Source organism: Cyprinus carpio, chromosome B3, assembly GCF_018340385.1.
Source record: "Cyprinus carpio isolate SPL01 chromosome B3, ASM1834038v1, whole genome shotgun sequence".
Taxonomy (NCBI): Eukaryota; Metazoa; Chordata; class Actinopteri; order Cypriniformes; family Cyprinidae; genus Cyprinus; species Cyprinus carpio.
In genome coordinates this window covers 39,875,481-39,901,752 of record NC_056599.1, presented here as the reverse complement: position 1 = coordinate 39,901,752, position 26,272 = coordinate 39,875,481, and the positions used below count along the sequence as shown (strand labels likewise).

At 36.9% G+C, this 26,272-nt stretch overlaps 1 protein-coding gene across 2 annotated transcripts; it reads right to left on the bottom strand.

The window, feature by feature from the left end:
* Positions 1-20,102: 20,102 nt before the first annotated feature.
* On the bottom strand, positions 20,103-25,422 carry LOC109076888. Of its 2 annotated transcripts, XM_042720996.1 has the most exons (6): positions 25,247-25,422; positions 24,641-24,745; positions 24,292-24,426; positions 23,313-23,384; positions 22,661-22,741; positions 20,103-22,564 (listed from the first exon to the last, which is right to left on the bottom strand). In XM_042720996.1, the coding sequence occupies exons 3-6, from the start codon at positions 24,379-24,381 to the stop codon at positions 20,387-20,389; spliced, it is 2,421 nt and encodes an 806-aa protein (XP_042576930.1). In that variant the 5' UTR covers positions 24,382-24,426; positions 24,641-24,745; positions 25,247-25,422; the 3' UTR covers positions 20,103-20,386. The 2 variants fall into 2 exon arrangements, with proteins under 2 accessions (XP_042576930.1, XP_042576929.1); XM_042720995.1 differs by lacking the exons at positions 24,641-24,745; positions 25,247-25,422 and having other exon boundaries at positions 24,292-24,628.
* Positions 25,423-26,272: the final 850 nt, after the last annotated feature.

Here is a 26,272-nt window from a genome sequence, read left to right as displayed (position 1 = left end):
TTCCACGCTCCGAAACATGCCGCTGAATGAAACGATCTGTGACTGGTTGTTTGACATGGTGGCCAATTAGCCTCATGGGCGGGCCTTGGCCAATGAAAGCTGCCATGAATTCCAGACCTTCAGTCTCTACCTGAGACTATCTCTCCCCACATCACCGTAGCGCCATTTTGGAGAATATGAGGTGTATGAGGTGGGTGTAGGCTGCTCGAAGAAAACAAAAGTAATGAATTTATTTATTTTTTACTTATATTTGTGTTTTTGTTTGAAAGAAAACAGCGCATCAGTGCAGCGCGGCTGACACAGAAGAGTGTACGCTGCCTGCATTCATCTCATATTCTCCAAAATGGCACTACGGTGATGCAGAGAGGCACAAAAGAAGAGGAATTGTTGAATAAAGTCGTTATTTTTGTTGCCTGTGACAGACTGTTACAGTGTATTTTGTAACTGGTAGTGAGCTGTTACTCTGTGTTAAATCACGTAGTAGGTAGTGATGGGTCGTTCTTGAACGATTTGTTCATTTTGAATGAATCTTTAATGTGACTCGGCAAGAACGAATCATCTCGGGGAGTGATTCCCCAGCAAACAGGGGACGTCCCCCGGACGTTCCGAACGTCCGTTTAGGTCCGCAGTACGTCCGCTTTATAACGTTCGCGGACGGACGTTCGACGTCAAGGGGGCCCTACACGCTGACGTCCGGAGGACGTTCGCAGAGGCCCTTTAGGGGACGTCCTGGGGACCTTTTTTTGTTAGCTGGGTCGTTCAGTCGCGCATGCGCAAAATTCTATGGGTTCTGTACTGGAATTAGTCTAGTAGTTCCAAGAGCACCTGTTTCAGTCAATGTAGTCTTGAGCCGGAAAGAAAATTGATTAGTTCATCTCTCGAGTCTTTGGGTTTTCCGAGTCGCTCGTTCATCACATGACAGACCCATAAGCGTTACCAATGCAGTCTGAGTCAGAAAGAGACTTAATAATAATAATAACCAACTCTTTATTACCTTTGTTAAAACATTCAGTGGATGGAAAATAACCATCATGACAGAAATTCACACATTTATAAACTGTAAGAAGTAAAAAGTAAAAAGCTACAATTTGAGACCAGAAACGCAGTAACTGTAAGAGTAAATAATAATTATAATAATGATGATAATGATGACGATAATAATAACAATGCACCCGTTTGTAAGGAAGCTTGTAAATTAATGTCTCTATCCGATGCTGTCACGTCACGTGACAAAAGAACGAACGATAGGTTAAAGTCTTTTATACAGTCTATGGTTAAATTTATGGGGCTGTCACGTGATGAAGGAACGACTCAAGCCCTGTCTTGTCAGATAAGAGGTGAGCTGAGCTAATCATAGAAGACCCAGGTAAACAATGAATTAATCTTTTCTGTTTCTTATAGCATTATAGTTTTGTATTGTTTGTAGTGTGATCAACGTTTGCGTAAGTACTAGTAGACGTGTTAGGGAAGTAACACGTAACATTTTAATTATATTTTGATAAAATGAACGAAATGACTCGAAAAAAGATTCGTTCATTTTGCTGAACGAGACTCAGAGGTCCGATGATCCGAATTTCCCATCACTAGTAGGAGGAACAGTCATTAACAGAAAGCCACATTTGTGTCGCGGTGGCCGAAGATAATGAGTGTTCATTTAATCTGGGTTTGTCTTCACTGGTATGTAAAGTGGCAAATATCTTCATTCACCAACTTGCAACACAGACCGCCTTGCATATGTGGGAGATACGAAAAGGATAAAAATTAGTCAAAAAATAAAAGAGGACTTGAATAACCACATTAATGGCATGTTTAAATCATGCTCTATATTTTATTTCCATATCGTGAATAATAAGTGTATCATTTTAAAGCCTAACTTAGCCTATTGTAATAATTATTGTCTACTTTTACATATAATTATTTCGTGGCATCCTCACGTACTAAACTGCATTTTTTTTTTCTAATTATTTGCGTGCTGGAGGAATGTTTACATCCTGTGCAGAGTGATGTTAACATTTAAGCTAGCTGGTGAGAGAAAATGGCACAGCGAAAATAGGGCATACAAAAAAGAATGGAAAGACAACTTCATCCTACCTAGTTTTGTGAATGCAAACCTGATGTGTCTTATCTGCAACGGAGTTGTCACTTTGCAGTGAATATAACACTTTTGAACTTTTCAAATTAAAAGCTCTCAGTTCATCTCAAATTAAAACATCACTGCAAAAACATTTTCGGACTTTTATTTTGAAGGCAAAATCACTAAAGATGAAGTGATTGTTCAGAACCATAGACTGTATAGAGACTGTGGCTGTGTTCGAAATGGCATACTTACTGCTTACTGCAGTGTATACTGCCTACTATTTCTTAAAGAATAGTATGTTAAACATAATACAATGAGACTGTGGCTGTGTTCGAAATGGCATACTTACTTACTGCTTAAATTGAGACATGTGAAGCCCGTTTTTAGCGATTTTTTAGAACTTCCGTTTTCTGACGCGCAGACTCAAACTAAGCTTGATGACGTCAGCAACCTGTCTGACAGATGTAAACCTTCTAGTAGCTGTGAGTGCAAACTGCCATCGTTAATATTGCAGAGACGGAGAGTTTGAGCGGGGAGTTCTTTGGCGTGAGTGAGCAGGAGTAAGTATTCTGATTAATTATTTTGTATAGTATTTTAAAATGTAACGCCAGTACGCCATATCTCTGACGTCCTCCCCCCGATTGCCCTGTGAGCTTCTCCTCCTGTCTGTACGGTAATTTCTCTACTGTGACCGACAGAGAGTCGAGTGGTTTTGGACGCAATCGTTAGCCTATTTTTACAAAAAACTGTTTCTACGGGGGCCATAATGTAACATAGAAGGTAATGGAGCCCTTTATACAATTGTCGTGTATCTTTAGAAATAATAAAATGGACAAATGGAGTCTTTAAACGCCTCAGATGTAAGTTATTCACTGTCAAAGTGACGCAAAAATTAATGGGAGTCAATGGGAATGCTAACGCAAGTGAAGTTCTGCTACAAGATGGCGGCACGCAGCCGACTTCAACTTCCGGTCGACTTCCTTGCCCCCTGAATACAATAAGCAAGAACTGTTTAATGAGTAGTGTGCTAAAGTGTTGTCACATGACAAATCATTAATTCAGCACAGCTGCTGAGGTTGTTACCTCACAAATAAATGTACTAACCATTCTTCTTACAAAGGCTTGTTAATTAAGGTTTCCTACTAGTAAACAATGCTATATTGCCAAATTGAACTCATTTCATAATTAATGGACTTTACATACTGAGCAGAACTAATAATGATTGTGTAAATAGTAGTTTAGGTGGTAGATATTTATATTTCAGTACTGTAGTACATTATAAAACAGTATGCAATAACAAAGTGTTTAATTTATCATACTTAAAAAAAAATATTAAATGAATGCAACTTTATTGGGACAAAAAACTCCCTATACCTATACTGATAACCACCTTTTATTTCCAATTTTCAAATATTTCCTTTATTTTTATTGAAAATAAATGCCTTTCTGATCTGATTTGTGGTGGGAAAAGGAGTAGCCTAGAACAAGTTTTGGTAAAGGGTGGCCTCGAACTCGGGTCACTCATGTCAAAATCTTTCATCACGTCTTTTATCCACTGCACTACTGATATTACAAATGAATGGGCATCTTTTGCAGTGCTGTTTATCATAGTCAGGCATTGGTGGGCAGAGTTATGTAAATAGTCTCTGCCAACAAATTATTTATATATTATATTACTTCAATATTTTTATTATTCAATATCTTTAAAATAATCTGTACTGTATAAAGCACTATAGAGATAAAGGTGACGTCATCTGACTTGATCGGAAACGTACTGTAGAGATTAAAGTACAATTTATGTCCTGCTTACGATATTGTTTTTAGATACACAGCAATAGTTTGTATTTTACAGTATCATGTATGTATAAAAGTGTTTTATAATTACCATTCCCCGCCTCCAGTTCACTCACGCATTTGAAGATGAAACATTACATGGAGCGAGGTGTATTCTGGGAAACAGTATCCCATGCAATTTCTTCAGATGCATACATCAAATGTAGCAGGTAATCCAGGCATTCCATGAATACAGAACATTCTCTTACTATTCACAGTATACACGCATCATACTGCAATATATTAGGAGTTGTATGGTAGTATGAACACAGCTTCTGTACTGATTTCAGTGTTCTTGAGTTATATTTAAAGTGAAAGTGACGTGACATACAACCAAGTATGGTGACCCATACTCAGAATTAGTGCTCTGCATTTAACCCATCCAAAGTGAACACACACACCATGAACACACAGCAGTGGGCAGCCATTTATGCTGCAGCGCCCGGGGAGCAGTTGGGGGTTTGGTGCCTTGCTCAAGGGCACCTCAGTCGTGGTATTGCCGGCCCGAGACTCTAACCCACAACCTTAGGGTTAGGAGTCAAACTCTCTAACCACTAGGCCACGACTTCCCCAGGAAGCAGATTCTGGTAAATATAGTAAGTCATCCGGGTATTTGATGCATACAGAAAATTTGCACACTATGCACAGCATACATACTGGATACTGCAGAAATAGTAAGAGTAGTATGATAGTATGGCATTTCAAACATACTGTAGCATGTATAAAAATATGGACGTAGTGTCTGTGACATTAACCATAGGTTTCCGAAGAGCGTTTTTGAAGCCAAAAGTGGGTGGAGGCAGCCGTCGCCATCTTGGCAGCGCGTGACCACACGTCACTCCCGGATAATCGAAAATGGGCAAAAGGGCAGGAGCTATTTGCTGAAGCCATGCCCCCCTAGCTCGATGGCGGTGACAGCAGCGGCAATCTACCTGTCACTCAAGTGGCCGCGCCATTAATTATGAAGAACTTTAAGGGTTAATATAATTTAAACGGATGAGTTATAAAAAAATTCACCCCCCTCACAGTTGTCACGAAGGGCAAAGTTAGCTATATAGACTAAAATAATTTTTTGTATCAGGGTGTAAACATGTTTTTTTTCCTGCTGTAAAAGTTGGGCATTTTAAACCATGGGGAGTCTATATGGGATTGACTCCCTTTTGGAGCCAGCCGCCAGGAAGAAGGCAGCGGTAAAAGAAATTTGCCAGTCGATGAATTGCAGTTTTAGTCACTTCCGTGTTGGTTTCAAAAGAGGGAGCGGAAGGTTGCCGGTTGTTCAGAACCGGCCGCTATCTGTAAATGCTTTCTGTAAATCAAGAAATACAGCCCATACCTTTACCTTTTCAGTCAAATAACAAGTAGTAGTTTCTCTTGAATGATTTACCCTAAAGCAGAACTGCAATCGGGATTTAATTGGAAAGGGGCAATTATTAAAATGGTCAATAATTAATTTCGCAAATTCTTTTTGCTAACCCTAAACATTATTTATTCTTTTTGCCAGATTTGTGTAAAACCCTACAAATAATGTAATAAAACAGTGTTTTTCGGATGTTTGGAGTGAGAAACTCAAACAACAATGCAAACACACTAGTGTTTCGATGTTTGGAGTGAGAACTAACACAAATGAACACACAAAAGGCATTAAATGTTTATTTCAGCAAGAATAATATTCTTAATAATGAAGACAGACAGCAATCTCACTCAGTATCAGTCAAATGGTGAAATATAATTTATTAGGCATTTAAAAGCTCTACTAAGAAAACTAACAAAAATAATATTCTTAAAAAAGCAAACACATCTATCTTTTTATAAGCTTTAAGAATTAACATTATGGATTTTTTCTGCTGATTGCAGAATCAGCAGCAATAAAACAGGAAAAAACAACATAAGCTGTTAATAAAATTAGTAATAATAAGTTTTAATCCATCATTACTTGAAGCAAATACAAAAAAGTAAACATTGAAATGAATGAGACAGATCTCTCACTTTACTGACTTATTGGAGAAGAAGAGAAGAAAAGTAGCCAGAAGTACATGAGTGTAGTTGAGTGTATAGGCAATCTTGCATATGCATGGAAGAGTAGAAGTGGATGAGCAAGTATTTGTTTCTAATGAAAAAGTTAAATTAATATCAGATTCATGTCTTTGACATCTAAGCTACGCAAAAATAGCTTGCTGACAGACGGTCCTTTCACACCAGTCATATAATTAATATGTGTAGGACTAAAGGAAAGCAAATTCATGAATGTACAACAGAGAGTGCTATATGCGCTGCACTTTCAGTCATCATAAAAGCATCTGCAAAAGGCATAAATGTAAATGCCTCGGATGGCAAAGGTGACTTTCTAACTTTCTAAAAAACTTGCTAATCATGGCTTACTCATTAGTATTTCATGAACACTTTGAACTACATGTTTTATTTACAATAATTGTCAATGCAAGCGTCTGTTGTTGCTGAGGTCACTGTATATTGTTGTTGTTCTGTCTTTTTAGTTTAGTTTTCTACTGTGAAACAATGGCCCAGGCCAGTGTTGCCACCTTGTGAAACAACTGATTAGAGCAAACTAATTCAAAGTACATGTAAATTGAGGGCATGACTATTCTGTAAAACCGAAGTAGAAATAATCTGGAATCATTGCTCTCGTCTCTGTATTCTTGATAAGCACCAAAGCAAATACAAAAACATGAACAGCTGCTGTTTGAAGACACGAATATACAGTTTTTTTCCTCTTAAAAAGCAGGGAGTCAGAAACCAGAAAGTTTGCACAGCGCTGCTGTATTTCAGCATATCCATGAGTGCCACCTACTGTCAGAGAGTCGAATGTGCATTTACTGCTGTTTTTTTGCATTGGTCTGACCAGACATTCTCGTGAAAAAATCGGACGTGAGTTTTTGTGCCGAACAGTCATGTTGGCGTGAAAAAGAATTAACAGATATCAAACCAACACCCTGTCGTGACTGTTAGGGAATTGGTTTCTCCACTGAATGGATCTTCATGTGTATCTTCAGGTGACTTTTAAAAGCAAAACTGGTTCCGCACTGATCACACGTGTGCGGCTTCTTTCTGCTGTGGATCCTCTCATGTTTTTCCAGAGTTGTTAACTGACTGAAATCTCGTCACAGCGTGTGAACATAAGGTTTCTCATCCAGTATGAATTTTCTCATGCTGTTTTAAACTGCTAGAGCTGAAATAAAAGTCTTGTCACACTTAAAGCACATGTACTCTCTCACACCGGTATGAATTTTCTCATGTTGATGTAAACTTTGCAGCAGTGAAAAACTCTTTCCACATTCAGAACATGAATACAGCTTCTCCTTCGTATGAATGGTCAGGTGCTTCTTCAGGTTTGATGGCCAGAAAAATGTTTTTCCACACTGATCACATGCATATGGCTTCTCTCCGGTGTGGATTCTCATGTGATATTTAAGATTTTTTTTAATTGAGAATCTCTTTTCACACTGTTCACACATGACCCCCCCCCCCACCTCTCCCACATGTGGATCCTCATGTGAATCTCAAGACTGGGTTTGATTGTGAATCTTCTTCCCACACTGATCACATGCATAGGGCTTCTCTCGGTGATGGAGATTCTCATGTGAAGTTGAAGTTAGTTTTAATTGAGAATCTATTTTCACACTGTTCACACATGAATGGGCTTTTCTAACGGTGTGGATCCTCGTGAAGGTGAATCTCTAAGGTACGCTGAACCTGTGCAAAAGCTCTTCTCACATTGATAACAATTGCGTAAGATTTCTCTCTCCAGTGTGGGGATTTTAATGTGTCTTTTAAGGTATAATTTTTATGTGAAACTCTTTCCACATTGATCACACATGACTGACGGCTTCATCCTGTATGAAGTGACAGGTGATGGCTCAAGATTATGTTTGTGTGAGAATCTCTTTTCACACTGATCACACATGAAACGGTTTCTCTCCAGTGTGGATCTTCATGTGACTCTTAAGGTTCGATGAATTCGTGAAACTCTTCAAACATTTATTGCATGGGTATGGTTCTCTCCAGTGTGGATCCTCATGTGCTGCCTAAGATATTATATTTGTGTGTCGAAAACTCTTCCCGCACTGTTTCAAGTGAGGTGAATGGCTTTCTCCAGTGTCGGATGGCTCATGTGGTTTTTAAGGTATAATTTTTCTTGTGAAACTCTAGTGCCCCACAATGATCGCATGATGTGCGGCTTTTCTCGTGGTGTGAATTCTCATGTGACGCTCAAGATTGTATTTCCTTGAGAAACTTGTTCCACAAGGAGTGCAAGGACCCCTGATTTATTGGCTCTTCTTTCTTTAAAAATGTACTGAATTCTTGAGTGAGGTTGTGTACTATTGCCATGATATTCTTTCCTCACTTCACTCGAAGATACTCAATACGGTTGACCTGCTTCTTCTTCATATCAGCCATCTGCACTGAAAAAAAACAAAATAACCAAATAAGCATAATATAGGGACTTAAAAAATTCCTGCCAAAAGAAAACAGACAAATACCAAGCGAAACCAGACCATAACATATGTAAAGCCCTGATTTAATGAGACAACTGATATAATATAGGATGCTAGATAATATAGAATAAAGGATAATTTTGATTTAAAATAAATCCAAATAGACTCCCTCATGAATGAGGGTATCATTATTTAATTTTTTAAATGAATCATTACTAGCATTTCTTTTTCTTGCAGGATGCTTTTGAAAAATTTATGTTCCCCAACACTTGGAGCCAAGTTGCTGGCTTTAATCAGGCGAGTAAGACAAACAGGGAATTAATAAAAATAATAATATAATAATAAATAATAACAATAATATAATTCATTACATTTGTACTAGTGCTTTTCGTGAATTAGCTGATTCCGTTCCAGTTTTGTTTAGACGTCAAAACTTACGGCGGACGATAAGGTATGTTATGACGATGCCAGATGAGCCTTGTGCAGCCTGAGAAGGGACTCGTTGCAGAAATCAAAACAAATGAGTGCAACAGCACACACAGAAACTTATAGATGCATGCTGTGGTAGGGGGAAAAAAAAGAAAGTTTGTATATAATAATATATATATGATTTAGGTAGGCAACATTGCACAACTAAAATGATTCAACACAATTGCAATGTGTTTTTATACAATAGTGTACAAACAAGAAACAATAAAAAATAAGTTAAAATTAAGTGACTTTAGACACAATATTAGTTGTTTTTGCTAAATTTCACAAATGAAAAAGTTCCAATCCAAAGCCACAAGCAGAAACTGTTTTGTGTCTTCAAGCAACACGGGGCAGTGTTTCGTTACTGAATGAATCCACGTTTTTAAACGAATCAAGTGAGTCAATGATTTTAGTAAACCCATTCCCAAAGAAGAGAAAGTAGCCAGCTGGCTTGTTTCTGAATGAATCAGCTTGTTTTGAACAATTCTGTCTTGTCGAATAGAAGACTAAAAGAGTCACCTCATTCAAACAGTCATCTTGCCGCCATCCTACTGGTTCGGTTCATATTTAGGGAAACTATCATTGCATTTCCCCAAACACTTTTTTCAAAAAACTGGCAGGTCACACTTGCAAAAAAAAATTGGACATTGGAACCGGCCAAGAAAATTGCAAATCATGGATCTCTAGTTATAGTACATTAAAAGTATGGTAATGTGACTTTGATTATTCAAGGTAAATGTGAAAAAAATCTGTTTCCATTGCTTTTTTTGCAAAATATTCATTTATAGAATTGCCTGAAAAACCACCTAATGTGAACATAAAAACTTTTTTTGTGATATAAGGTAAGGTTTTGGCGAAATTGATGTGTTTCCATTAGGCATATATTATTAAGGATAATGGAAACACAACTAGTGTACATAGAGGTGAGACACCATCCAACTCAAAACTCAATTCCAACTATCCAATCCAATGCGAGTAGGAGACCACTAACATCAATTAGGAAGTTGTTTTTGGATGCAAATTAGGAGACGCTCCAGGTAACCTTAAGTCAGTTGCGTAGGTGAATTTTTGAGGTGATTACAAATTTAAGGGGTCCTATAATTTCAAGGTTTCAAGTTTCTTTCTCTTTGGAGTGTTAAAAAGCTATTCATAGCGATAGATAAGATCTCTAAAGTTGCAAAGGACTAAAGTCAAAAAGTATTCTTTTATAAGGTACGGACTGTAAGACTGGCCGCCGCCACCATGTCGCTGGAGCTGCCTGTGTGTTTTGGTTGGTAAAAGCGAAACTACTTTGTTTGTCCTTCCAAAAAAGGAGGACCACAACTCGAAATCAGTGGTTAATTTTAATAAATTGTTACACACACTGGTTCAGAACGGTTCAACCCGAAAAAAAAAAAAAATATATCCAGATGTTTGCAGGCTGTCATTTTCACGGAGGACTGTTTCCTGACGCTGGAGAGTAGCCTACCTATGCCGTCTACACACAAAGCTGTTGTCTATAAAGTTGGGCAGTTCCAACTTTGCAAGGGACAGTCTGTACGCTTCTCGACTCACAGTCTGTAAGGACATTTTTCATATGAAAAGAATTTGCCCACTGATGATTCAAATGTGAACTTTTTGAGGCAGTGGTAGAGTTAGCGCTTCTTGGTTGTTGTCTTTTCTTGATCACCAGATGGTTTTATGTTTACGCGGTGCGATATGCAATGCAAAACAAATAAAAATCTACTGCCTATACAGATCATTATAATCAGTTAATTTAGGTCCCCACTGGATGCAACAAATGCCTCATTTGTAATGGGTTTTATTGGTTTTGTCTGTCGTCGTCGAGCGGGGACACAACGGCAATCACAGGTATGGGTAAGGGGGTAAACATTTTCGGGTCACACGTTTGAGGCAATCAGCCAATCACAATGCACTTGATAGCTGGCCAATCAGAGCACACCTCGCTTTTCAGAGCTTGTAAAAAATTTACGCGTTTCAGAAAGGCGGGGCATAGAGGAGCAACTATAATGTACATTATGTGGAAAATAATGTGTTTTTTGAACCTGAATAAACTGCATGAACACATTACATTACACCAAATACAAAAAATAATGTTCTTTTTAGCAACATCATTGACCACCTTTAAGAATCTGTTCAAGATCTGTTGATCCTAATCCTGATATAACAGCATATGAGAAAACTAAGGTCATCACATTGTATTGGGCATTGAATGTGAAACATAAGGGCATCTGTTTACTGATTAGACTTCAATATAGTTTCTAGTGGGGTGTTCTGCTGGTCTCTGATTCCGACTGAGGAGTTAACGTGAATTTTTACACATGTTTAGCTATCATGGCCAGGTGCAGCCTAAACCATTTGGGTAATGTTATCTTTGGGGCGAGAAGGTTTGCTGAAGCTCACAGGTCCGGGGGGTTAATTCCTGTGTTGTCTTCGATGTTTTGTTTTAAGTGATAACCTCCTGAGGCTGTGTAAAATGTAAACATCTTTAAGGACTGCCCACCAAAGCTATAAATACAATGCAATCACTGCCTTTTTAGACTTTTGATGACTTGCAGGGCCACACAGCACCTTCTCAATAAAAGGTTTTACAGAACAATTCTACCACAATATTCCCTATTATTTTTTTAACACTAGAGGCACAAATCCTATGTTTCTGTCCGTGAGAAATGTTAAATGAATTGATCAATGACACATTTATTCTACACATAATTAGGTGAACATTTAAAATAACTATACAATATTTCTGGAAAACTGTAAACACCCAATCCCAAACCATTAGATTGCTATGATGTGAGAGACAGAGAGGGAGGAGCCCAAAAATAACACCAAACCCTCTATTCAATATTTCTGTTTCAGCTGGAAGATATGGTCACTACACTGAAAAATAAAGAGCTCGACAGCAACTTCCGGTCCAAGCGGACTTTAAGAATAACTGTTAAAATACCAACCTGTTTGTTTATCAGTATCTTCTGTTGTGTTTCACATTCTCAGTCTGTGCAGATTTCAGCTCTTTCCTGATGCTTTGATGCTCGCTTCACGTTGTAAACTGATGGAGATATTCCAGCATGTATTGGTGAACTGCAAGTGGGAGGGCGTCACTGATGATATGATTACAGTGGGAGGAGCTTCACACTGATGATGTGATTACAGTGGGAGGAGCTTATCTGATGCTGTGATTGCAGTGGGAGGAGCTTCACTGATGACGTGATTACAGTGGGAGGAGCTTCACTGATGACATGATTGCAGAGGGAGGAGCTTCACTGATGTGATTACTGAGCTTCTCTGATGATGTGATTGCAGTGGGAGGAGCTTCACTGATGATGTGATTGCAGTGGGAGGAGCTTCAATGATTTTGTGCTTACAATGGGAGGAGCTTCTCTGATGATGTGATTACAGTGGGAGGAGCTTCACTGATGATGTGATTACAGTGAGATGGGCTTCACTGATGATTTGGAGGAGCTTCTCTGATGCTGTGATTCACTGATGATGTGATTACTGAGCTTCTCTGATGATGTGATTACAGTGGGAGGAGCTTCACTGATGATGTGATTGCAGTGAGATGGGCTTCACTGATGATGTGTTACAGTGGGAGGAGCTTCACTGATGATGTGATTGCAGTGGGAGGAGCTTCACTGATTTTGTGCTAACAGTGGGAGGAGCTTCTCTGATGATGTGATTACAGTGGGATGAGCTTCTCTGATGATGTGATTCAGTGGGAGGAGCTTTCAACTGATGATTGTTACCGTGTGAGGAGCTTCACTGATGATGTGATTGCAGTGGGAGGATGCTTCCAATGATTTTTGTGCTTACAATGGGAGGAGCTTCTCTGATGATGTGATAACAGTGGGATGAGCTTCTCTGATGATGTGATTACAGTGGGATGAGCTTCTCTGATGATGTGATTACAGTGAGATGGGCTTTACTGATGATGTGATTACAGTGGGAGGAGCTTCACTGATGATGTGATTGCAGTGGGAGGAGCTGATCTGCCAAAATCAAAAATGTATCAGTTACTGAGTTTGTTTTTATACTCATGGACAACAGAATATAAATAATGTAATGCCAATTCTTACAAATATATTGTCTAATGATTCTTTAAATCCCTCCTTTCCACAAGCCCTCTCTGCTCTGATTGGCCAGATAGCGCTATGTGTTGTGATTGGATCTCTAACTGCTTACAGCGGATGTAAGACGCAAAACCTGACCATAATTGAATTTCAGCTCCCAGACGCCTTCCAAAGCTCAGTGATTGTGACACACTGGGACAATAAAGATGGTATTGGGTTTGACAACATTAGAGCAAGATGAAACATTGGAAGAACTAGTTATTCAAGAGCAAAAATATCAAGGATGAATTTAGCAGGACAGTTCTCAATGAAGTTTTTAACTGCTTGCATTTATGACCATTTCGCAACGGGCAGTTGATGACTGGCTAAAAAAAAGGAAGGAAAGGATGTGATGTGCTTTCTGCTCTGAATTTCGCTCATGCAAGCAGAGGCGTCATGCCCACTCAGATTTATGAGCAAAGTAGATTTTAAAATGCAGCTTCCAAAAGACCAAAAATGTTATTATATATTTATTATTTTATAATATAGTTTATTATTTATAAATATAGAAGAAGAATATAATGTCATTTTCTGCCAAATATAATATATAAACAACAGGTAAAAAAAAAAAAAAAAAAGCCGATGAACACAGAAGAAATTTGAAACACCCATCTTCATTATCAACTACAGGTCAAATAAACTTCACTAGCGCACATAATATCAAATATATTTGACTTTCTAATAACTTTATTCCCATAGTACTAACGTAATTAAATTACTAACATGTTATAGTTTTATATATGAGATTTGAACTAGACATGTGAACATAAAATCTTCTTTAAACAGACTATAATGAAGTAAAAAATTTTAATGTTTCTAGTGTTATAAAATATTGTTTCACATTTAAGGTGTTGAGATGTAAAATGTCCCATGTGTGCTCAGTACGAAGTTTTTTTTTTTTTTTTTTTTAAATCAGTATGCATTAGAGCTGCAGTAAAGTTAGTTTTAGGGTTCAGTAGTTCATAGGATATTCTCTTTCCCCGTGCCTTGTTCTAGAGAGTTTATAATCTTTCATACTGTAGATACCAATACGACCAAATAGTTGTTTAACAACATGCAAAACTATTATATAGTTGATCCCGACGACATTCATCCAAAACCGCCAAAAATGCTTTTAAAAGATTATTTAAAAACAAATAATTAGGCTATAAATTCACCAAAATATTTTTGTTTCAAGTTTTGTCTAGTGTCTTTTTTTTCATACAACTTTCCATATGTACACAGTAGGCCTACAGAAGTGCAGAGTACTCAAATCACCTTACCGTCAGTTAGCCTGGTCTCTCTTTTCCTACAAGAAAAGCACTTATCCAAAAAAAAAAAATAAATCGCACACTGTAAATCACTATAAGTCCCCCCCCCCCCTTCTAAAGTTTTGTAAAGTCAGCAACATACGAACCACACTGGGGGGTACTTGAATGAAAACAAGGCAGAAACAACCTCTCATATGGTTGCGACAAACAATTTTTTAAAACATAATTTGACACAAATTTGTTTAAATATGTGAAAAAACCCATGAACTGCTCATCCTCGTCACTGCGGCGTCATCCAAAACGACTCTCTTTTCACGGTTTCCTCACGAAAGTGGAATATCAGAGTCAGGCAGACTCTAAGGCAGCAAATAACGATTTAATACTTTACTAAAAAGAGAGCTTTGCTGATAACTAAGCAAATACGTGTAATTACGGAAAAAAATTCCAAATCTGTTATTAATATGAGACCGAGAGTGAAAAAAACAAAGACGCTCTGTAGTGAGGAAAGACAGAAAGCAATACAGTAGTCGACAGTCTCTGCCTGTACTGATACAGCCTGTCCAAGGAGCTCGACCTTCAACAGTATCGTTTCAGACTAGTTTTCTAAACCGGTCATGGGGCCACACATCTCTTCATCCTCCTTATAAATTGGCACCTGACCAACTGTGAAGAAAAAGGAGATTGTGAAGCAAACACTCATGCTGTTTTGCATGAAGATGGGACAGAGCCAGTTTGTGAGCAAAGTATGAACTAAAGAATGATTTTCCTTACCATAACCTTTGGCCCCGATCTAAAGACAGTTAATATTAAATATAATAGTTTAGTCATTAAAACTCTAGAGATCGCACAGGCTGACGGCCCCCCCCGGTTGTTAACGTAACTGATGATATTCAGAGAGTTTGAAAGACGTACACAGGTAAGTGGTATTATAATAATGTTAAAATCATGTAGGGAAAAAAAGAACAGTTTATGAAAGACAGAAAAGGAAGAAGTAATTATTTCTATTATAAGTTGTATAGGCTAAATGGTTAACAAACAAGCACAAGTGTGCATGTATTGCATCCATTCAGTCAAGACATTACTAAACATGCACACACACACACACACACACTGAAGATGTGCTGATGCTGATGTGTACATCGAGGCCGCACTATTTGGCAATCACGAGGGATCAGCAGACGTGATGATTGGGTTTTCAGTGCAAGTAACGGATCTGATTTTGAATGACATGAAGGCTCTATGATTAAAAATCAGAGAATATTTAATTAATCAAATCGAAACTAAATATCTGGGTCTATAAGATCCTGTCTTTTTCCCTTTTGTAAATGCTCCCAGATTGGTAAATCCTTGACAACTGCTAGACTTGATTAGTTTTGACTATACAAAGTTCTGTAATTTATGTTCTACACACTATGAACTTCCAGCAAAAGACTTACTCTAGTTCTGTGTAAAATGATGGGGTGTTATGGAGCGACACAAAGGTAAGCCCATTATTGTAGAGAGGTGGGGGAAAAAAAAATTTAATCGGTAGGATATGTATCAGTAGGAATCAGTTGACAGTTTTGACTGTCGTGTGTTTTTATGAACTAGAGTGAAATACCTAATTACGTTGCTTTTTTTTCCTGTCACTTATATTGGGCACCTTTTGCATTTACTGGCTTCTGACTTGAAAATTATACCTGTGTTTTTCGAGGGTATCGGTTAATATTCAATATTCCGTTTCAGCTGGAAATACATCACTACACTGAAATAAAGTCGACAGCAACTTCTGGATCAGAAGGACTTTAAAGTTTTGGGTGTTTTTTTGTTTGAGTGGGTGGTATAGCACGCTTTTCAGAGTTTCTCTGAAAACTAAACAGCTAAGTAAACGAGTATTCACTCTGATTCAGTGGATATTGCGTTTGTCAGCATTTACATCTTTTAAACTAGCAAACATAACAAGTGTAAAACCATGCCGCAGTTATTTCGCGTGAGGAGTAATTACTTAAGCATTGTCTTGGTTCATGTAACAGCAGTAGCACTTAGCAGCAGCAGCAAGCAGTTTTCCTAGTTCATGTATGTGAGAATATAACATCAAGCGTAGCGGATTTAGAACAAAAAAGTAAATTGGGGATTACCTTACTTGCCAGAAATCTCCAATGCTTTGATATCTTCTCTGGGCATTCTTTTCTACATTAACCGTGAACAGATGGCTTTTAGATGGACACCTCATTAGTGGGTCCCCGGTTTGCAGTTGGGGTTTCACTGTTGTTCACAGTTTAAGTCAAGGTGAACCTGCATAACTTCTTTCATAAAAGTCTTACTGTCAACAGCGCTTACCAATTTAAAGGACCAACAACTTAATGAGCAGCAGACATACTATACCCCACTCATACTTTTACTCATGCCACATCACAATGCACTTACGTCATTCTTAAATGGGCCACATCTCGATTTCACTCGCATACCTTGGTTCAGTGATAGGATGGAATTTTAAATAAATCAATTTGATTATCAAAAATCAAAAAACCAGATTTACAATTTGATTTGAATAGAAAACTATATGAAAAATATATTTAAAAAATATATAACCTTTAAAAATTCAATTAAAAGATTTCATTTCAAATTTCACTGTGAGGCAATGCATCGTCCCTGTCAAAAACTGAAAAATAAAATGCCCGATTTGGTGATTTGACATTTTATTTGATATGGACTCAGTTAAGGCAAGAGGGTCAATATTAAAATGGAAAGGCCAACGTGAAAAGAAAATGCAAATAAATAAAATTTTTTACAAAGCCTTTTAATAATGCTAACACAAAACAAAAAAAAAAAACAGAAATAATACTGAAAACAATTCAAATTAAAATGTAAAGGTTATTTTTAGTTTTTATGTTCTCCATTTTCTTTCGTCAGTTTTATTCACAAGTCAACTTGCATGCAAATTCTAGTGTTAATCAGTGGGAAAACAAAGGGGGCTTATTGTTCAAGTCTGACGTAGCATTTGTCTAAGGGCATATGTGCTGAAGTGTGTCTTAGTGTGTTTTTGATATTATTTTCTGTCGAGGATGTAGATGTAATGGAGAGAAATTGTTAGCCAACTTTTACGAGAAGCTGCTGCTGCACGTGGAAGAGCAGATATCGTCGAAACATGGAACCATTAAACATTTGTCCCACAACAGTCCCTCCAGGAGTCGCGGGCAATCATCTTCGTCACAACATTCGTCCCAACCACAGGTAATTTCCCTCAGGAGTCGTGGGCATCTTCGTCAAACATTCGTCCCACTACAGTCCCTCAGGAGTCACGGGCATCTTCAGTGGCCAGATAAATAGTTCAATGTAAGACTGCCATGCCCTGCTAGCCACATAATCCGACGCGTATTCTTTTCATAGTATAGACTACTTTTGTATGTCAACCCATTGTTTGTACTAAAAATTTGGAACATACGGTAAAAACAATTGCCAGAGTTTAACAGTTTTAATCCTCTGCAAAGTGTTTTTAAAATAAATCTTGAAGCTCCTAAATAGAATTACAAAGTCACTTTAAGGCCATTTTCTGTAGAATGTGCAAGACTTCTGGTTGTTATTAGCCGTCGTAGGGGAATTAACGTTCCACTGGAAGTGTTCGGTTCCAATCAACCGATATTATTCCCCTAACCGGAAGGGCGTGGTTGACTCACAGCCAAACCTTGACCCAACAACAGTGGTCTCAAAATCAATTATGGAAGGCCACAACTCTGCAAACTTATCTCCAGAACAGCTCCAAACCACATCTGTTTGGAAGTTTTTCTAGTAATCCCTGAAGACCTTGATCTCTGGATCAGGTGTGTTTGATTAGGGTTGGAGCTAAACTGTGCAGAGCCAAAGACTATAGTAATACCCAAGGACCTGTCACCCTCGTATAGTTTTGAATGGAAAAACAATGACAACGCTCAATATTGCCCGGTCTCAATCACAGCAAGCCCCGCCTTCTGAATGAATCTCTAGCCAACGCTAATCGGTAAAGTCATTGCATTAACTGCAGCTGCCATTAAATCCAGTCCCAAAAGTTTTACTAACACTAAAGAACAGGGAGCGTTCTGAGACGTGATCTTAGGACTGCGCATGCATACTTCCTGATCTAGCCTGAAAAATAAGCTTTTTATAACGCTAAGGGAGCAAAAGTAACAACATTTATGACACAGTTGTTATCAAATTTCTTCAGTGATTTCAAATATGAAATTTAATCGTAAGCTTAGTGAACAGTTTTGGAGAATTTGATGTTTCCCCATTCAAAGAGATAGGAGTTGGCACTTGCATGCCCTATAGGTGTTTCAAAGATGGCCGCCGAGTGACATTACTTGTCTTAAAAGGACTTTGGCAGAGCTCAGCGCTGTCAACTGCTTTCAATTAAAAGAGGCTAAAACTGGTAGCTAAATATCACTTGATGAAAAATAATAATTTATGCAATTAATGCTTTTAGAAACATTTAATGATAATGAACTTTTAAAAAGGTATCGCCTTTGGTTTTAGAGGTTACACCAACTCCAAATTTTCTTTTGATTATACCCAGGTGAAAAAAAAGTGTACTTTAGTGCACTAAAAATACACTTAAGTACAAGAAAGTACATTTGTAGTACTTTCATATTTTTTCGTGCTAAAAAACAACTGTAAAACTAATACACTATTAATACACTAATTAAAAGTATATTTTTACTTTAGTAGTACTTAAGGTGTAATTAATAAAAGTATACTAAATACCATTTAATTTTAAATGTACATTTTTTAGTGCATGAAAAAAAAATTAATACTTTTGAAAAATAGACCGAAGATAGTTTTTTTAGGTGTAGTTCTTACAAGTACATTTTTAAAAAAAACGCATTAACAATGTTCATTGTTGTAGTGTACTTTTACATAGCTATCAAAGTACACTAGCAATGAACTATTTTTAATGTGTTAAAATGTACTTGTAAGAAATACACTAAAAAACTCTTCTGTGTCTATTTTTTCAAAAGTATATTTTTTTTAATGCACTAAAAATACATTTTAAAAAAATAAGGCTTTTAGGTATACTTTATTAATTACACTTAATTACTATTTAAATTAAAACATACTTTTAATTATTGTATTTATAATGTATTGTTTTTACAGTTGTTTTTAGCACAAAAAATAAGAATGTACTACAAATTACTTTCTTGTAATTAAGTGTTTTTTTAGTGCACTCAAGTACACTTTATTTTCACCTAGTGAAAATACTAAAGTAGTAATTAAGTGTAATTAAGAAAGTATACTAAATACCATTGATATTTTAAATGTATTTTTAGTGCATATAAATAAGATATACTATTGAAAAATTACACAGAATAGTTTTATTATTGTATTTCTTACAAGTACATTTTTTAACGCATTAATAATAGTTCATTGTTAGTTCATTGTTAGTGTACTTTTAGACAGTTTAAATTAAATTATTTCAACAGAAATATGTTAGAAATGTATTCACAAATGTGCTACTTAAGTACACTATATAAATATACTAAATAGCACTAACACTGAAATTTATTTTAAGTGTAATTAGATAGTTAACCTAAATTAATTTAGTTTACAATATATTCGCAATAGGTTAAATTAATTGTGCTACTTAAGTATACTTAAATACACTAAATATTAAATTGATATAGTACACATATTCAAAAGTGTTTTGCATTGAATAAGCTTGCAGCGATCACAGCGATTAACAGATGGATTTTCATAAATACAGTATAACTTGTAGGTGCTTATGCTATACTATAAATGCACTACTATCACATTAAGTATGTTACTTAAAAGTGTACTTTTGCTATACAAAATTGCAATATGATTGTTTTCCACATTTATTGTCAATAAAAAGAAAACAGATATTTCAATAGTTTCATAATTTCACAGTAACCAAAAATAATTCACATAACACTGTCTGTGAGTTAATATTTAGAACAGGCATGACAACTGTATTTTTCTGACTGTTTGCTTTGTATTGCATAACATTTTATGAAAAAAAAAAAAACAACTTGCAAGCTTGGAGGATAAGCGAATAGAATAGACGTTATTGTCATTGGTACAACAAAATTTAGGGTGCTTCCACAGAGCCATACCATTGCACCATACAAAATAAAAGAAAAACAAGGAACAACATATATCCAGATAAGGGCACGAACAGGCTCAGTGAGCAATATGCATATCTCTCATTCATGTGTCAGTTCATATTTAATCTCTCTCTATATTATTTGGGAGTGGAATAACATAGTTTTTGGCTTTTGCTTCTATCAAAACACATTTTCTGTAAAACAGATCAGTGGGAACCGCACATACATTGTTGGACTGCAACACCTCAGAAACAAAATATGAAGTAATGTTTAGCTCACTGTCCCTGCAGAGCAGTTTACCGGTATTCTTGAGCTCCCTAACCAATACACAGTGCATTGATACATGGTGTAATCTGAATACTAACATGCTAAGAATTCTGCACAGTCGTCCATCCATTAATTCTACTGTTGAGTTTATCCTTTTTTTAAGGTTTGTGTAACTGCTTGAATGGTACAGTATTCCTTTTACGATGAAACGATGATAAAATACACATTGACTGACTGTAACACCCAGCAAATTTTTGACAGCAGATGATTGGGATGGTGATAGTGTACCATGACAGGGTTTGCCAAAAACCCTGACATTTTCATTGAGGCTGGCTGACTTACAAGAATGTAAATGGCTGCTTTGTAAACCAGCAAAAATCTTTTTAACACCATCATTTGCATCTGCCATCACCTTTTCAGCTTTCTGCGTTACACTCCTCCAGCAAAGAAACCTTCTAACAATTTGTTCAGGAACATGGGTGGTTCCATGGAAGTACTTTAACAGAGTGCCATTAAATGATTCAAAGGAAAAGGTTGATGTGGCCCACAGAGGCCCCCAGTTCCTTACACTTGTTGTAATGTGTGTCAGTAGATGAACATTGAAAGTCATATTTGCTGCTCCATATAACTTCTCAAACTGCAAAGTGAACTTTCTGAGAGCTCTTTCTGCTACATCAATATCACAGCGTTTCACTTTTTCTCCCAAAAGAATGTGCATAGCAAACACAAACAGAAAAAGGTGGTTCCAGAATTTCCTCAGTAAAACCCCATTCAGAAGAGGCAGAGCATAGAATAAGAGGAATGACCTCCACTCTGATGCCTTCCAGTACTTTCTGTCTGCCACAGACCGTGGTACTCTGATTATCTCAACAGGTGGTTTGATTGTAACTAGCTCTTTGTCTAGAAGGTCTGATTTTGTTCCTATGTACCACTCTTGTTCATGATTTCTGGAGTCAAACCACAGATTAGCTAGTTGCCTTGTAACCCCAAGGCAGACAGAGTGTTGATACTCTGGAACAAATCCATTTATCATTTGAAAGTTTTCAAGTCTCATTAAAGGTGAAGGTCCTTTTACTCCCATTACAGTTTTCTCAAGTGTTGCGGCCAATGCGTGATCAAAGTGCTCTACTTCAGTTCTAAGTTTTGGCACAGGGTCTTTATTTGTGTAGGGACCTCCCCCAACATGGTAGCAAAAGTCACACCCATAAAAACCATTGAACTGTTTAGTGTTCCTTAGAAGTGGGCGGGCGACTGAATCAGAACTACATATGAGAGCAAAAACCTTGGAAGTGTGCTCTATGTTTGCTGAATTTTTCCATTTAATTCCATCTTTCTGTAGAATTGACAGTTCATCTACGAATGGCTTCAAAAATGTGAGCATATAGGGCTTTTTTTCCCCAAACCAAAGACATGGAATGCAGATATTTGCCTTTCGTTCTCTAGGCTCAAGCTCTATTACTTGGCACTGTATGGGCCAGATCTGGTACTTGGAGCTTCTGAACAGTGGGATTCCATCACAGTTCCAAATTAAAGATATGTCATCTTCACCCATTGCACCAGATTCCTTAAGTTTTTGATACTCATCTCCACATTGGATGTCTGAAATTGTATCTGAATTCAGCCAATCTTTTTGAATTTTTGTTTGTTTTTCCTCAAGCAATGTTTTGATCTGTGAGGCCAAACTAAGAACCAGGAAAAAGCATCCACTTTTAAGAGAGCTGTCTGAATCAGTTACTGTGTGACAAATGTCACACTGTAGCTCACCAGTATTTTTCCCTAAGTAGTTTTCACATGTTGGACAGTAGAAATGGGGTTCATAATTTCCATACTGACCATAAGCTTTTCGGAAAAGATATGTGGTCACTGGTACCATGCCTGGAAAATGCTCATTGAAAATTTTCAGTAGATGGTCCAGTGAAACAGCTGTAAGATTGTGCCTTAGTATAAAGGACATAAGCAACAGTAAACTTTGTCCTTTTGTCAGAGGTGCGCCGGGATACACAGGATCATCGCCATCTGTTAATGGGCCTGCCTGATGACATAATCATAATAGTAATTATTGTAAAAAGTAACCTATAGCAAAAGAAACATGGTGTATAAAAAACATACAAAAATACAAGCTACTAACCTTTTCGTTTGGCTCTTGCTGGTCAGGAGTTGGAAAAGACATGTTCTCTTCTGGTTGTGTCCAGGATATGTCCTGCCATACCTAAAAAATAACATAGATAACTGATTTTACTTTGGTGGGGTTTTTTTGGTGTCACGGCCACTCCTCTGCATTGCAGGTGCGGTTCCTCCTGCAGGCAGAGGAGGGTCGATAGTGATTGGAGCCACCTGGGTTCAGGGTATTGAAGCTGCTACTAACCACGTTCTCTCTCTCTCTCTCATTGCTCTTCCATCCTATTTCAATTGTTCCTTTATAGTTTTACTTATTTTTTAAATTCAGTTATGCTCACAGAAACATACACACACACAGACACACACACAGAGACACACACAGACAGACAGATTCACTCATCTATACACTTTACACATTACATTATGACATTCTCCCACCTCATTCCTTTATATGTTTAAAGTAAATAGTTTTGGTTTACAATAAATATAATCTTTTTGGCCTATACTAGTTGTTTGTGTCCCATCATTTGAGCCGGCCTGTGACAATGGTTTACGATTGATACAATACATAATCTTAATAATAATAATTATTGTAAAAAGAGAACTTGTAGTAAAAGACAAATAGTGTAAAGAGAAAAAATACAATAATAAAAGCTATTAACCTTTTTGTTTGGCTCATGCTGATCAGCAGTTGGAACAGACTTGTTCTCTTCTGGCTGTGTCCAGGATATGTCCTGCCATACATAAAAAAACATTAGTTATAAACATGTGTTTTTTAAAATAGTTTACGATAGTTAACTTACAATATGCAACCAGACAGAATTAGAGTAGTTTTTCAATGAATAATGGGAGAGATGTCTTTGTCCACTGATGAAACATACACAAATCCAATCCAATCCACTTTTATTTTTATATCACATATTACAAACACAAAGTTTCCAAAGTGCTGCAAAGACTCATAATAGAAAACAATTAATATAAAATTAATTAAACAAAATAAGAACATCAAGTTTAAAAATATATAAAATATAAAAAAAAGGATAAAAACCACAGTGGATGACATAACTTAGGCAGAATTAAAAGCAAAATAATGAAATTGTGTCTTTAGACGAGCCTTAAAACACTCAACTGTAGGGGCAGTTCGGACATGGAGGGGCAGGTCGTTCCAGAGTTTAGATCCAACCACAGAAAAGGCCCTGTCCCCCCGAGTCTTAAGGCTCGACTTGGGGACCACAAGCTGGAGCTGGCCCTCTGACCCCAGTGTCCGTGCTGGCGTATTAATTTGGATGAGGTCAGAAATATATGCCAATTAACTATAAAGTGTTTGTTAAACTGTATCTGCATTGCATTGAAGATCCATCAAATTACATCAAAAAAAGTTACAAAAGTTTTGCATAAAAAATATCAAATAATGTGTTATAGCCATTAACTGCTGAACATCTGGAAGTTATTCACCTTGTAAACTTATAAATTAATAATGAATTTAAATTTGCATAAACCTGTCATGAATGGATAATGCAACGAGTGTTTACTTCAAAGTATTAAATTTAGTGACTTATGTATAAGCTGGTGTTGACACAGTAACTTCTTTATTAGAAATTTTATTAATACAAATTGGTCAATGTTCACATTAATTATTACCTGTAATTCTGTTAGCATTTTTATATCAGGTTGGTCCCCACTTATGTGAGTCCAAGGTCTGTCTTGGTCTGACGTGGAGGGTAATTCCATCACTTGGACTAAGTGGGACTGTCTCCAGGCTGCCTCACTGTCAAGCTGTAATGAGTCATACAACAGCATTAGGAGACATGGGTGTGTTTATTACAAGCAATTTTTCATGTATCTTTATCACATACACATACAGGACAACAGGGAAAATATAAGCTTATCCCTGATTTACTTACATTGTAGAACAATGATAACAATGCAACAAATAAGCATTAAGTTTAAAAATGTTAAAATTTAAAAATTCAATCTGTAGACATTTTACCTCTGAGGATTTGTTGTTTTGTGTGTCCTGCTCATGCTGTAGTCCTGCTGTCTGACTGCTTGCACTTTCTGTCAGAGGTCCTTCATGAGGAGCATTCTGGGACAGCTAAAGTATGCCACTATAGTTAGTGTAATGATGGCAAACACAATTCTGTATGAATAACTATTTGAATATGTAAGAAAGAACTAAAACTCCGGCTGCTGTTAAAAGCTATTTTATCACCTTAAATTGCACCTTTAGCAAGCCAGTTGTAAGGAAACTGCAGGGAGCTCAGAGTTTGAGCCTCATGACAGCTCTCACTTCTAGAATGAAATTTTATTTGGCTTAGGCTACACTATGAAAATATCTGAAGAACAAACAAAGATTTAAATTATGATTTAGTGATTATGGCTGGATTATAGATGAATATACAGTCACCAAGACAAATATGGTAAAACCTCAAGGGATGATTTGTCATCGGAACGAACATAATCACAAAACTGGTGCAGTCTAGGCTAACGTCACAGTTTAGCACACACATTACCGCGCTCCCTATAAGTTATTCTAATATGAATCACTGATAAACGTATCCATAACTGTTTTTGTCAAATGACATATGTTGCATACCTCCGTTAAGACTCGTCTCTTTTCTTTGTGGGAGGATGGGCAATTGAGATAGTTCTTGTAAGTCCCTCGGTCTCGGCACTTAAAATAATTCTGTAATAAACAATGCACTGTTAGCCTTAAAAATAATAATAATACGTTGTCGTTAAACCTAGCAGGAATTTTTTTTTACCTCAGATTCTGTTATCCGTCGATATTTCGTGGCCTTTGATGGTTGTCTCAAATCATCAAGTACATGTTCTTTATATCTTCTTTTGTGCGCCATCATTGCATATCTGGTTGATTACGATTCTCAAATATATTTTATGCTTTAAAAAAAAACTGACACACATCACCATTGAATAGTTTGTGACACTCTGAGCGGGCTTTATCCTCAAATCAAAAGTTTTTATTTTATTTTTTAAATAAGTCGTAGCCAATCAGACGTCTATAACAATTTCGGCCAATCACAATTGGGCCACAGTCCGTTACACTGGCGCGAAATGTATGAGAAGATGGCGAACGTCAAGGCAGCAGGAGCTAACGTTAGCGCTCCACCAAGAGTAAGTATAAGTTGTTGAATTTGATAACATGCACGAACTATTAATGATTAAATGCAGTTTAGTACTGACGTTTGTTCAGTAATTGGATAAATACTTAATTCATCTTCAGTAATTTTGGTTCACATGTTAAAATGACAGTCAAAATGAGTGTGCTGCCTGACTTAAAGATGCTGCACCCAGATAACTTTATTACAACATGACATTTTTATTTTTTTATTTCTTATATATATATATATAAACGTTAATATCCCCTTGTCTGTCTTGCTATGACACAGAAACGTTTCAGAACGCTGGCCCCTCTTTGCCATAAGGGAGGGGTCGTAACGTAGGCTAATCGACAAGGAATGCTTTTTACATTTGATTTTTTAAAATACAATCACGGTTTTGTTTCTAAAATGCAAACTCAAGTTTTTTGTTTGCAAGTGAAAATGTATTAAGAATGCTGTGCAATGTGTTTTTGTCTTTGTTCTAGAAAAAAAACACTTTA